This window comes from Lytechinus pictus, chromosome 8 (assembly GCF_037042905.1).
Source record: "Lytechinus pictus isolate F3 Inbred chromosome 8, Lp3.0, whole genome shotgun sequence".
In the NCBI taxonomy this organism is placed as follows: domain Eukaryota; kingdom Metazoa; phylum Echinodermata; class Echinoidea; order Temnopleuroida; family Toxopneustidae; genus Lytechinus; species Lytechinus pictus.
Window position 1 is genome coordinate 34,733,382 of NC_087252.1, and position 15,373 is coordinate 34,748,754.

At 32.3% G+C, this 15,373-nt stretch overlaps 1 protein-coding gene across 2 annotated transcripts in view; it reads right to left on the minus strand.

Annotated features, from left to right (window-relative positions):
- Positions 1-11,713: 11,713 nt before the first annotated feature.
- LOC129266103 (dynein axonemal assembly factor 8-like) overlaps positions 11,714-15,373 on the minus strand; it is a 35,448-nt gene continuing 31,788 nt past the window's right edge. For both annotated transcript variants that reach the window (XM_064103974.1, XM_064103975.1), the window contains exons 20-22: positions 14,083-14,168; positions 12,713-12,782; positions 11,714-12,292 (exon numbers count right to left, since the gene is read on the minus strand). In XM_064103974.1, the coding sequence (XP_063960044.1) occupies positions 12,194-12,292; positions 12,713-12,782; positions 14,083-14,168 (255 nt within the window). In that variant the 3' untranslated portion in view covers positions 11,714-12,193. The remainder of the gene's footprint in view (positions 12,293-12,712; positions 12,783-14,082; positions 14,169-15,373) is intronic.

Consider the following 15,373-nt stretch of genomic DNA (forward strand, 5'->3'; position numbering starts at 1 on the left):
ATTTTATTTGTATTTGTTATCCATCTTCAGGTGCTACAGGTCATCTTCGATGAGACAACATAAAACCAAACTTCCTAGGATGTTTGACGTACTCAAGGAGCGATATAAAGTCATTATTATTGAAACACACTACAAACAAGGTATGAAAAGTAGTAATATACGTTACATTATAAAGACACAAAGAATAATCGATATAAACCATTTCTTTGAATTGTTGGCAGAGTTCACATTTTCACACAGATTTATTGGTAAAACTATAAGTTATGAAATTGCTAGATCCTTTTTTATGAAATTGGACAAGTGTAATTGTTCCAAAAAAATAGAATCTAATAATGAATTAAAAAAAACACAGACGGAGAACGTTGAAATATATCGATTTAATGATAAATGTTTTAGTTCTGACAATACCAAGACAAGAAGACGATACCCAGACCTAAGTCAGAATGTCAATGTTCTTGATTCAGAAAATGAAAACAATTTTAATGGGATACAGACAGAGAACGTTGAACGATATCGATTTAATGATAAATGTTTTAGTTCTGACAATACCAAGACAAGAAGACGATACCCAGACCTAAGTCAGAATGTCAATGTTCTTGATTCAGAAAATGAAAACAATTTTAATGGGATACAGACAGAGAACGTTGAACGATATCGATTTAATGATAAATGTTTTAGTTCTGACAATACCAAGACAAAAAGACGATACCCAGACCTAAGTCAGAATGTCAATGTTCTTGATTCAGAAAATGAAAACAATTTTAATGGGATACAGACAGAGAACGTTGAACGATATCGATTTAATGATAAATGTTTTAGTTCTGACAATATCGAGACAAAAAGAAGATACACAAACCTTAATAAGAATGTCAATGTTCTTGATTCAGAAAATGAAAACAATTTTAATGGGATACAGACAGAGAACGTTGAACGATATCGATTTAATGATAAATGTTTTAGTTCTGATAATATCGAGACAAAAAGAAGATACACAAACCTTAATAAGAATGTCAATGTTCGAGATTCAGAAACTGAAAACAATTTCAATGTGATACAGACAGAGAACGTTGAACGATATCGATTTAATGATAAACGTTTTAGTTCTGATAATATCGAGACAAAAAGAAGATACACAAACCTTAATAAGAATGTCAATGTTCGAGATTCAGAAACTGAAAACAATTTCAATGTGATACAGACAGAGAACGTTGAACGATATCGATTTAATGATAAACGTTTTAGTTCTGACAATATCGAGACAAAAAGAAGATACACAAACCTTAGTAAGAATGTCAATGTTCGAGATTCAGAAACTGAAAACAATTTCAATGTGATACAGACAGAGAACGTTGAACGATATCGATTTAATGATAAATGTTTTAGTTCTGATAATACCAAGACAAGAAGACGATACCCAAACCTAAGTCAGAATGTCAATGTTCTTGATTCAGAAAATGAAAACAATTTTAATGGGATACAGACAGAGAACGTTGAACGATATCGATTTAATGATAAATGTTTTAGTTCTGACAATACCAAGACAAAAAGACGATACCAAGACCTAAGTCAGAATGTCAATGTTCTTGATTCAGAAAATGAAAACAATTTTAATGGGATACAGACAGAGAACGTTGAACGATATCGATTTAATGATAAATGTTTTAGTTCTGACAATACCAAGACAAAAAGACGATACCCAGACCTAAGTCAGAATGTCAATGTTCTTGATTCAGAAAATGAAAACAATTTTAATGGGATACAGACAGAGAACGTTGAACGATATCGATTTAATGATAAATGTTTTAGTTCTGACAATACCAAGACAAAAAGACGATACCCAGACCTAAGTCAGAATGTCAATGTTCTTGATTCAGAAAATGAAAACAATTTTAATGGGATACAGACAGAGAACGTTGAACGATATCGATTTAATGATAAATGTTTTAGTTCTGATAATATCGAGACAAAAAGAAGATACACAAACCTTAATAAGAATGTCAATGTTCGAGATTCAGAAACTGAAAACAATTTCAATGTGATACAGACAGAGAACGTTGAACGATATCGATTTAATGATAAACGTTTTAGTTCTGATAATATCGAGACAAAAAGAAGATACACAAACCTTAATAAGAATGTCAATGTTCGAGATTCAGAAACTGAAAACAATTTCAATGTGATACAGACAGAGAACGTTGAACGATATCGATTTAATGATAAATGTTTTAGTTCTGATAATATCGAGACAAAAAGAAGATACCCAGACCTAAGTCAGAATGTCAATGTTCTTGATTCAGAAAATGAAAACAATTTTAATGGGATACAGACAGAGAACGTTGAACGATATCGATTTAATGATAAATGTTTTAGTTCTGACAATACCAAGACAAAAAGACGATACCCAGACCTAAGTCAGAATGTCAATGTTCTTGATTCAGAAAATGAAAACAATTTTAATGGGATACAGACAGAGAACGTTGAACGATATCGATTTAATGATAAATGTTTTAGTTCTGACAATACCAAGACAAAAAGACGATACCCAGACCTAAGTCAGAATGTCAATGTTCTTGATTCAGAAACTGAAAACAATTTTAATGGGATACAGACAGAGAACGTTGAACGATATCGATTTAATGATAAACGTTTTAGTTCTGATAATATCGAGACAAAAAGAAGATACACAAACCTTAATAAGAATGTCAATGTTCGAGATTCAGAAACTGAAAACAATTTCAATGTGATACAGACAGAGAACGTTGAACGATATCGATTTAATGATAAACGTTTTAGTTCTGACAATATCGAGACAAAAAGAAGATACACAAACCTTAGTAAGAATGTCAATGTTCGAGATTCAGAAACTGAAAACAATTTCAATGTGATACAGACAGAGAACGTTGAACGATATCGATTTAATGATAAACGTTTTAGTTCTGATAATATCGAGACAAAAAGAAGATACACAAACCTTAATAAGAATGTCAATGTTCGAGATTCAGAAACTGAAAACAATTTCAATGTGATACAGACAGAGAACGTTGAACGATATCGATTTAATGATAAACGTTTTAGTTCTGATAATATCGAGACAAAAAGAAGATACACAAACCTTAGTAAGAATGTCAATGTTCGAGATTCAGAAACTGAAAACAATTTCAATGTGATACAGACAGAGAACGTTGAACGATATCGATTTAATGATAAACGTTTTAGTTCTGATAATATCGAGACAAAAAGAAGATACACAAACCTTAGTAAGAATGTCAATGTTCGAGATTCAGAAACTGAAAACAATTTCAATGTGATACAGACAGAGAACGTTGAACGATATCGATTTAATGATAAACGTTTTAGTTCTGACAATATCGAGACAAAAAGAAGATACACAAACCTTAGTAAGAACGTCAATGTCATTGATTCAGAAACTGAAAACGATTTCAGTATAAGTAAAATACAGACAGAGAACGTTGAAGAGGACCTGTAGCATAAATACTACTTCTTTTATCTTTATAACAACGGGATTGTTTCGAGTTATCAGTAAGAGCGTTAGAGTGCTTGAGAATTGGTACCTTGCCTTCAAGGTGAGGGATACAGCACGATGTTCATACTGATAAAACTGGTGTATAGGCAAGTACAACTGAAGGAAAAAAGATGGAACGAAAGGGTTAGGGGTGGGTGCTCTTCAAAGCCAATAGTGAGTATCAAAATAGGAAAATCAATTAAAAAAATTACCAATGTTGCAGGCATCCACATAACTTAACTTTTATTATACGCTTTATCTACTCTGAAAAACTTTATTTCTTGGAAGCACGTATTAACCAATCAAAACAGTTACAAAAGTGTTGCTTTCCACCGGGGACATGTATATTAGTGGTTGCCTGACATAGTAAAAATTGATCTTCCTGATCTCACAAGGAAGTCCTACCTGCACCTTCTCGTGGTGAAGAGTGTTAAGATATCATGATCCTTTCATACCTCTTTGTGACATCATTGATCTTATGAAATTTGTTAGAATGAATCAAGTGGACCATCTTAGCATCTCAAAATTATGTTTCTCTGCTACAAATATATTCATTATGATTTCAAAATCGAAAAAATAATTATGAAGAAAAATTTGAAAGCTTAATTGATTTCTATTCTATCTCGTAATGAAACGCACTTGTCACAGCTCAATTAGCTTTGAGTTACATGGATGGCATCTTGAATTCATGATATCAACCAACGCAGGAGGGCGCTCTTTCTTATTATCAGGGTAATTGATGAGGGAGGAGAGACAGAAAGAGAGAGAGAGAGGGGGAGGGAGAGTGAGCAAAGAAATAGAATATGTAATCTTTGAATATTATTGATCAGATTTACGGGAGTCCATGAAAAGCATAGCTGCCAAATTCAATTAGGAAAGATCATATTCTCTTTACCCTATTTTCAAACGCAAAATACTATTAATCGAATTTGTACGGCACACCACATATTCTTACTGAAATTTCATATATGAAGGGCTTACTTAGTTACATCATTGTATTTTTCAATCAGAATGTTTTAAAGTACATAATACATCAGGGTGTATGATACTTGGGTGAGTTTCTGTGTTGATATGAAACGTAACATGTGTATCAAAGGATCATTGGTACAAGTTTAAAATTCCTATTTCAATTGGACATACACCTTAATAAATCATACTACTTAGGATCTCTGGGTCATCAGTTAATATAAATTGGGAATGTAAGTTCATTTAAAGGTCAAGTCTACCCCAGAAAATAGTTGATCTAAATAAATAGATAAAAATCAAACATGAATAACGCTGAAAACTTCATCAAAATCGGATGTAAAATAAAAAAAATTATTACATTTTAAAGTTTCGCTTATTTTTCACAAAACAGTTCTATGCTCAACTCAGTGTTATGCAAGTGAGAGTCGATGATGTCATTCACTATTTCTTTTGTTTCTTATTGTTTGAATTATACAATATTTCAATTTTTACGAATTTGACAATTAGGACCTCCTTTGTCTGAACCAAAAAATGATAAAATAATGGAATTCTACGTGTTCAGGGAGGAATGAAACTTCGTTTCACATGATGAGAAAATCAAAATATTTCATATAATAAAATACAAAAGAAATAGTGAATGGGTGATGTCATCAGTTTCCTCATTTGCATACCATCCAACCAGGATGTGCATATAACTGTTTTGTGAAATTAAGCAAAACTTTAAAATATTTTATTTTATATCCGACTTCGATGCAACTTTCAGTGTTATGTTTGTTTGAATTTTCTCTTTCTATTCAAATCTGCTTTTTGTTGGGATAGACTTGTCCTTAAAAGAAATATAAGTTTCCTGGGTTAAAAAAGTCATAAAGTTATTAAAAATAAAATGAAAAAGGATGATCGTTCATAAACTCTCTGGATTTTTGATAAATTGCCATTTCTAAAGCGTTTCAGATGCCTTTCTGTATATTCCTATATTGTCAATAAGCAAAGCATATAATTTTGGTACTACACTCGTCTTTCATTTGTTTCTAAAATAAATTTTAAGTAGATTTATAAAGTAATCTACATCAACTGAAAGAAGGAAACAGGAATCAATTTCTTCATTCAACATTTTCAAATTTTAATAATCATCTTTAAGATAATATTCCTTAAAATGAGAAGAAACAACAAGTTGAGAGCAAATTGCAGCTTACCATAAATAGAGTGATTCAAGCCACATGCAGCAACATATATACACAATGAATAATACATGGGTGTCACCAGAATATTTGAATGGAGGGGGGAGCAAGATGACCTTACTTCGACATCATTTTTGTCTCGTGAAAAAATATGGATATTATAATAGTTACAAGCCAAGCACTCTCTATTCAATCCTTTTATTTTATTTTGCAATTCTTTATCTTTCAATCAATTTTTTCCCATTTTTTATTCCAGTTACTTGAAAATCACAAGAGCAGTTGCCTTATACACTCCTACCCCATCTGTGGCACTGCACCTAGCCTCTTGTCGAGGCCATGTCGGCTGCTTTCCGAGCAAACATGGTGAAGCATGGGAGAGAGCGAAGCAGAGCGCCATGAGACAGGCTCGTGCCAGGCCTAATTCGCTTCGCGAATTAGGAAATACCTTGATTTGTTCGACAAGAGGCTACACTGTACCTGGTATATTCATCAGCTTGAATATTCATAACAATGATTTAAAAAATTATATTGAGAAAGACAATGTAGATATTTGTAATAATTGTTATGTTTCCAATCCAAAACAAATTGATCATTTCCTGCAATACATTAAATAATATAAGCAAAACATGAATGGAAATTCATATAGGTTAGGAAAGTAATTTAGGTTAGGTTTTACTTTAAATGTCAACATTTAAAGTAAATTATAATTTCAAGGTGTAGTGATAGAAGCACAGTTTGGTAGAAGAAGAAAATATGAATACACAGGCAATTTAAGACTTGAATTGAATTTACACACACTTCACATCATTAACATGTCGAGAATTTGGACGGAGATTTGTCAAGATGATTCAAAATATAATCCACACTTTGAAATTGATATCATTTATTTACATTTTCATGAGTACAACTATCAAAGTTTTGATATGTAAGTAGGTTTGATGGGTATTCCAAAGTTCATTAGTACAATTATGCAAGTATGCATTCTGGTTTGATTTAATCAAACCTTCATTTATACAGTGCGTATCATAAAAAAGTTTACACTTAGAAAAAATCCTGTAAAATTATACATTTGTAATATCCTGAAGATTTTTCCACATTTTAACATTGGTGCAGATCCATTTTACCAAATGACGATATAACTGTCGAAAATATTTCCGCTTGAGTGAACACCACTTACTTTTAAAAAGTTGGTGAAAAATGATTTGCGCAGAACTTTGAAATAGTTATGCGAATAAAAATAGACCTTCATCATGAAGAACACATGGAATTTAGCTAGTATAATTGATTTGAAGATATCTTTTACCTTTTTTTAACTTGTTTCCTTGCCCAAAACACTTCAAAGAGTGCATTGCGCCCCACCCCACTCCCCCACAAACCAAGGCCATAGTGATATTTGCTTTACACTGAGCTGTGATTTACCCGAAATGGCTTAGGCTTGATTTTCATTTTGTTAATCATTGTCAAGCTTGGGGAAAAGTGTGGAGAAACAAGTATAAAATGAAAAATGGAATGTAAACCCACTTTAAATGATAAAACTTGAAAAAATGTTGGAGATGTCTGATATAAACTTTTGTTCAGATTCAGTTATGTCCTCAGATCCAGGTTGCACGAAAAGGGTAAAGGTTGTGCTTGCTAAGTGTTGAAATTTCAATTTGGGTGGCAAAATTGTTACAAAATGCTTGAATGTATCCGTTTTATTTCAATTGACTAAAAGTGCAAGAGAAATGTATGAATAATGTTTCGAAGGTAAAGTTTGATTTTCGCCCTTTCCCCTTGACACAGCGTACAAATGAGCATTTCTGCGCAAACAGATTTCTGCGAGCTTTACAAAAATGGACAGTGCTCACTCAAGTGTAACATTCTGTCAAAACTTTTACTTTCATTGGATAGATGAGACCCAAACCCAAGATTATATGTGATTATATGTGTTGTATATTTTTTAATTCCCAAGGTTTTTTCAAAGTGTAAACTTTTTTTTGATACGCACTGTATAATTCACTTTTTGCTGGTTTTATTTTAATCAACTACAAATGTTTCAAGTTGAAATGATTTCCATTTAAGCAGATTCTTCAATAACATCCATAGCACTATATCACATTTATATGTCTATACATATCTCATCTTATATTTACAAACAAAACCTCAAATAATCTTGTTTAAATATATGGAAGTATATACAGATAATTATATACATTATGTACAATATTTTCAGCATAAACTTAATATATTTCATTTGAATTTGATTAAGCTCAAGCTATTGTAATTATTTCTGATCATACATGTATATATATATATATATATATTATATATAAAAGAAGAGGGCCCTTTGCATAACGTGTATTACAGCGCGTCATGTTCTATGTACAGGTGTAAATAATTCAGCATCAACGCAAGACATAGCTTCCAAGTATCTCTTTATTACAAGCTTTCGGCCAATGGGGCCTTCATCAGGCCTATAATGCATTGAAACAAACAGAACAAAACCATACAAATAAGGTCGAAATAACAAAGTAAATGTGTAAATCTTACTGTAATCCTTCTGTTCTGTACTCAATTTTTGTTATTTTTGTTATCTTAGTGTAACCCTTCTGTTCTGTACCCTTTGTTACACATTTACTTTGTTATTTCGACCTTATTTGTATGGTTTTGTTCTGTTTGTTTCAATGCATTTTAGGCCTGATGAAGGCCCCATTGGCCGAAAGCTTGTAATAAAGAGATACTTGGAAGCTACGTCTTGCGCTGATGCTGAATTATTTACACCTATATATATATATATATATATATATATACATAAAGGTTCCATTCTAGATAGATTTGCATCAAACGCCGCTTGATTTTCAACCAATCCAAAGCACATATGTGGGACTTGCATTTCATTATTTAGCTGCTAGCTGCTTTAAGAAGCAACTTTTTTCTATAAAGTGCTTTTGATAATAAAGAAAAGTACATATAAATTAATCAATTAATGCTTAAAAACAGAATAAAAGAAAGAAATAAATGATGAAAACAATAATACCACACTTTCAATAAAAGTCATTATTTGTATCCATCCTTCACATTATAACTCTTCCTTATAATGCAATGCTTGTGTAATTAGTCTGTCTTTTTAAATGAAGTCCTAAAAAATACAAATTTAATTCACAACAATCTTTGGTGGAAAAAAAGTGATAAATGAAACAATTGTAAATCACACAAAATCTACAGAATGGGTATTCAATCTGAATATCAAAACTAAAAAAAATCCCAGTTATAAAGTGACTAAAGCTTTGATTGAAATGGATTAACAGTTAAATTCACATCATGTTATATCATCAAAAGTATAAAAGCCACACAACAACAGAATCATAATCACAAAGATGAAACAATAAAAAAAATCCCCAAAATGAATAGGTTGTATGGACAATTTGTATGTTGTAGCTCAGCAGAAGGAATAACCGTAGTTTCTGGGGATTTATTCAACAATTTCTGACAGTTTTAGTGGCGCCAACGTAGTTCAGCAGAACAACCAATGTACAGAGATTGAAGCTTTTTTTTCTTCTAAGATAACATTCAAAGAGTCAAATTATTACCAGATTATTGAAAAACATGTAACATACCTCTTATAAGTCAACAAATTTCTATGGTCACAAAGATTCTACTTTTACAGAGTTTCCTATGCATGAATATTCCATGCTGAAATCAAATAGAAAGATTTGATTTAACTACAATTATTAACCTTAGTTCAACTAAAGTTATCGCGTTTATAAGGACTTCAGAAGGGTAAGATGAAAACATGTTACTATGACCTTGACCTTTGGACATCAAAATCGATAGGCTTCCTGGGATCCATGCTAATATCATACACACTAAATTATATGAGCCTAGGTTAAGTCAAACTGAAGTTATCGCGTTTACAAGGAAAAGTTAAGGGACGGCACAGAGAGACAGACGGATGGATGGACACTGAGCACGATACCATAGTAAGTCCCGTCTAGGACAGGGGTATAAAAAAGTGTTTTGGAATAAACAGGAAAATCAAACAAGCATCATTCTGAAATTTTCATGGATTTTGGAGGTAAACTAAACTAGATCTATCACTGAAAGTGATTAATACCCCCGTCCTATGCTGTTACCATGACACCAGTTTCCGACACATAGAAACAATGTGTCTTGCCTATCTTTACCCAAATACCAATGTGTGAGTCAAATTTCAGAATTGGTTGAAAATTGATGAAGTAATTAAAACTGCAAGTTTTTTAACTTATATGTCATTGCCATGGCAACATGATTTCTGAAAATCACAAAATATATGTCTTGAACATCTTTATATCAATGTGTAGCAATTTTCATGAGAATTGGTTAAAAACTAAGGAAGTGGTTTCAACTGCAAGATTTTTACCTTATTTTTGCCAAAATATACTGTTACCATGGCAACACAATTTCTGACACATGCAAAAAGTGTATCTTGCACATCTTCACCCCAACATCAATATGTGTTCCAAGTTTCATGAAATAAAAACCAAGGAAGTAGTTTCAACACAAGTTTTGCAACAGACCAACCGACCGCCGTAGGCAGATTCCTATGTAGGGGAAGGCGGGGTAAGTTGAGCATAGGGGCAAGTTGAGCCACCACCCCAGGCTAATAATGAATGAGTCAGACATTGCGATGGTGTCATGTATTGATGACCCATTGCATAACCCTTAACCCCACTACTTTATTTTCATCTTTGAAATAAAAAGTACTTTTTTAGAGGGAAAAATACAAATTTCAGCCAAAAAAGTAAAAAAGGGTGTGAAATAGATAAGTGCTTTTTACCCACACACATCTTTAAATATATTATAGAAATAAGAACAATATTGTTAGTCCAGGTATGGATTCTCATTCTTGTCATAGTATTTTACATGATGAATGCATAAGAAATGTGTGGATGTGAAAATATCGCAATAAGTTCGGACTGGGGTAATTTAAGCCAAATCAACATGGGGCAAGTTGAGCCATGGTAATTCTCATGGTGATGTATAATAAAAAAGAGCCATTGATATGCAGGCAGAAAGGTGCAAATTCACATGACAGTTCTTTTACTTTTAGAAGATGTTAGTATTTATAGAGAATGAGCAAGTGAAAAGACTTTAAATGAAAAATTGACATCCTGGTTCTTCCTGCATACATTTTGTACATAGTTTTTGTGGCTCAACTTACCCCAGACAGTGGCACAACTTACCCCACAGATGGGGCAAGTTGAGCCATTTGACATCGTTTTTTTCAAAGGTCACGATGACTTTCAATGTAGGGGTAGAAAGTTATACATAGGTGAAAAATATTTCCCAAGAATCAAATTTAAAGGCAAGGTACTTATTTCTACAATATTACTAGTCATATCAATTCTAACATGCAAAATGCAAAAAGTGTCACAACTTACCCCGCCTTCCCCTACATGTACCCCCTTCAAACTTTGTTTGGCAGGGGTAGAAAAAGTAATAGTATTTTGTAATTTCATTCACTAGTATTTTGTCACAAAACAGGAACTATCACTGAAGGTCTTACACATCTATACATCAATACCAATATGTGTTCCAAGTCTCATGAGAAAACTGAGGAAGTAGTTCAAAGCGCAAGATTTGCAACGGACCGCCCGCCCGACCGTACACTGATTCCTATATACCCCCTTCAAGCTTTGTTTTGCAGGGGTATACATGCGCAACACAGTGAAATAGATGGTGGTGGCATTAATTCACTATCTCTATTGCATTTTCTTAAATGAAAAAAAAAATAGAATACATGTACTTCACATTTTGCTTATTTTACAACAAGGAAACATTTCTCCTTATTTATAGTAGGATTTCAAGGAGGGAAAAAAAACCAAGAAATTTCACTATTTTTAGCATCAAATACCCCCCAATATAGTCGATGGGTAACATCATCGGTTCCCTCACTTGCATACCGACCAAGATGTGCATAACTGTTTTGTGGATTTAAGCAAAACCTTAAAACATCATAACTGTCTTATTCAACACCCTATTTCAACAGAACTTTCAGTGTTTGCCTGTTTTTTTTTTTTTTTTTTTTCAAATCATTGTTGAGGTGGACTTGACCTTTTAACACTCAAATGAAAAGAAAAAAAGTACTACTTTCATAAGCTGCAATTATCAAGACTTTAATTTAATGGATTTTTTTAATGACTTTAATTTAATCATTTTTTAATGATTTTTTTTTTAAAGTGAAAACAAATGCAAATATTTTAAGTGTGATTTCATTTTGGGTTTTTTTTTGCATATTTTCTTCAAATGTGAACTCAACACAGTAGCTGAATTAAATTTCATTTCATTCAACTTGTTATCAACATACTGTACAGGTACAAATTCTAGATATATGTACATCTGTATTTATGATAAACCAATCAAATTGCTAGCTTCCAGTAGCTTTTCACTAGCTTTATATAATTTCCATTTATATATTTGCTAGACCCCTGGATCCCTTAACACAAACATTATTGATTGATCACACAGGTGATTGCAATCAATTAATGTAATCAAATCATCCCAAATATCAAGATGAGAGAAATCCTAACGAAGCATCGTCTGATACAATCTCTCCTTGACTCCCTGGTATCAACTCATTAAAGAAGAACTCAAGATGCTTGATTGCCTGTTGAAATAAAAAACAAAGAAAGACACAATGGAAAGCTAGGAATCAGTTTGTATTAAATATTTTTGTCTTCTCTACTTTGTTCCCTCTGCCTCTCTCCCTCTCCTTTCTTTCATGTTACAGAAGCAGATACTTTGAGTGCGTTTGTCTTTTTGTAAATGTTTTATACATAACTCATTGACAGTTGTATGAGGGATGGATCATAGAACTAGGATGAAAATAATTATGTTGATGACCAATTTCTATAATATTATATTGGATGGCTCAGAATGCAATACCAGAAATATTACAAGAGTTTGGGTAAATGGGACTTTGACTTCTGACCAATCCCATAGCAAGATTCTTAGTATGTGGAATATAAAAACCTTTATCATACAAACTAAGAAAACAAACTTTGCAACTAATCAGGGGGTATCTTACTTCTTTGGTATCCTTAGGTCTCATGATGTGCTTCCCATATTTGTTGATAACAGATTCTTTATCCAGCATGCTAAAATAGAATAAAAAGAAGATGAGTTTATATATTGATGTCATTCGGATATAGGGCAATTCTAAAGACTTTCTCAGGAAATCATTGTTAGTTGCAACTACTCTTCAATGCATAACACACAACAATTAATATGGAGTTTACATGTGCAAAGGTAAAAGTGAAATCTATTAATACCTCTGGTTTTCTCATAGGAGACCGTAGACTTCAAAACAAAAAGTGTCAACTCTTACAAGTTTTAATGAAATCATGAACATATAGACAATTACTAAAGAAGATTTAAGCACTTCAAAATTTACAATTTTTCAAATATGACTAATCTAAAAAATAGGACTTTTGCCCCAAATGTACATGAATTTTTTACATACAAAAAAGTTTTTAAAGCTAGAATAACCTTGTAGGTTATCTATTTACTTCTAAATAACTGACATAAATTGTTTAAATCAAATGATCATCTTCTGTCTAAAAAATATCAAGGTAAGTAAAATAAGGATGCCATCTTGAAATTCAAACCTTTCTCACTGCTAGATTTATAAGTGCATGAAAAGCATAAATACTTAAAAAAAAAAAATTAAACCCTTTTATTGATATACATGTACATGTACATGATTGTAAAACATGTAATCATAAATAATTTTACACACTTTGGGCAATAAAATTCAATAGAATACCAAAAGCAATGGCATCACATTTTCTTTCTTTTTTTTTATTCCAGCATTTTGATACCATATCTCAGCAGAGTATAATGAAAAATATCCAGAACCAAAATCTAGTAGCTTCAAGATGTGGCCCTAGAGTGAAATCAGTGTATATTGAAGAGTGGACTCATGAATAAAATAGCGTTGATAACCACGGCAACAGGCGTCAATTTGGCGCACTGTGACAAAAGCGCGCATCAGCATTGGACATGTTTTATACAGACGCCCGATACGCGCTAAATTAAGCGTAATTTATACAGGAAAACTACATAAACCATGGACTCGACCGTGGGTTTTCAAAACCACCTTTGTGAATTTGGGCCTATAAGTCCAATCCTCTGTGTATGAGACCATTGTAAAATGATTTATCTCTGTTCTCTAGTTCATATATGAAAAGCTCTTATTCATCTTTGATTGACCAGTTCATAAAGAATAGAGGACAATGGGTGTAGGACAAACAAAAAGGTTCGTGATTTCATTTCCAAAATGATAATTTTTGTTGTTTTTATTCATTAGAAAAGTCCACTTATTCTCTATGATACTATACACAAGTTCAGGTTAAATCCCAGACATGAATAGGCAAACAAACCATTGTTATTACTTACTTTCCAAGAAGAGATCCTAAACAGCTAACAGCATTATCTCTTTGTATTGCTAGAACAATGCTTGGTCCATGGCAGAGAAGTTGACCCTACCAACAAACATGGGAAAAAGAGAACTTGCAATTACTTTAAAATTTAGGTTGATTCAGAAAATTGTGTGCAAGGTTATGCACAAATTACTTCTGAAGAAATCATTACAAGATGGAATGCTTAAAGGACAAGTCCACCCCAACAAAAACTTGATTTAAATAAAAAGAGAAAAATTCAACAAGCATAACACTGAAAATTTCATCAAAATTGGATGAAAAATAAGAAAGTTATGACATTTTAAAGTTTCGCTTCATTTCACAAAAGTTATATGCACATCTCAGTCGGTATGCAAATGAGGGAACTGATGACATCACTCACTATTTCTTTTGTATTTTATTATATGAAATATGAAATATTTTGATTTTCTCGTCATTGTCATGTGAAATGAAGTTTTATTCCTCCCTGAACATGTGGAATTCCATTATTTTACCATTTTGTGCTTCAGGCAAGGAGGTCCTAATCATCAAATTTGTAAAAATTGAAATATTGTATAATTCAAACAATAAAAACAAAAGAAATAGTGAGTGAGTGACATCATCGACTCTCTCATTTGGATGTAAATGGCTCGTTCATATAACTATTTTGTTAAAAATAAGCGAAAGTTTGAAATGTCATAACTTTCTTATTTTACATCCGAGTTTGATGAAATTTTCAGCATTGTGCTTGTCTGATTTTTCTCTATTGATTCAAATCAACATTTTTCTGAGGTGGACTTGACCTTCAACTTTGGAAGATTGTTTTTCCTAATGTTTGAAGCAAAGTGTGACTGTGTGTTCAGTCACCTAAATTATTTGTTGTCACATGATTTATGTAACTGAAAATCAGAATCATATCACTATTCATTAGAGCATGTATACCATCGATGATGAAGCTTGCAGCCTCACAAGTGAAGGCTTACTATAACAGTTAATGCTTTGATAATGTCCTTTGTTGATAATTGTAACTCAATACTGTATGACCTTCCAAAAGGGAATTGCTTAGGGTACAAAGAATTCAGAATACAGCTGCGAGGTTGATAGTTGGTGCTCGTTCAAGATATCAGATTACACCTATTCTAAAGAAACTTCACTGGCTTCCTGTTGCTAAACATGTTGAATTTAAAATCCTTATCATGTGTTTCAAAGCAAAGAATGATCTTGCTCCATTTTACATCTCAAATTTGATTCATACACACAATCCAGTACGTACACTTCGATCCTCTTCA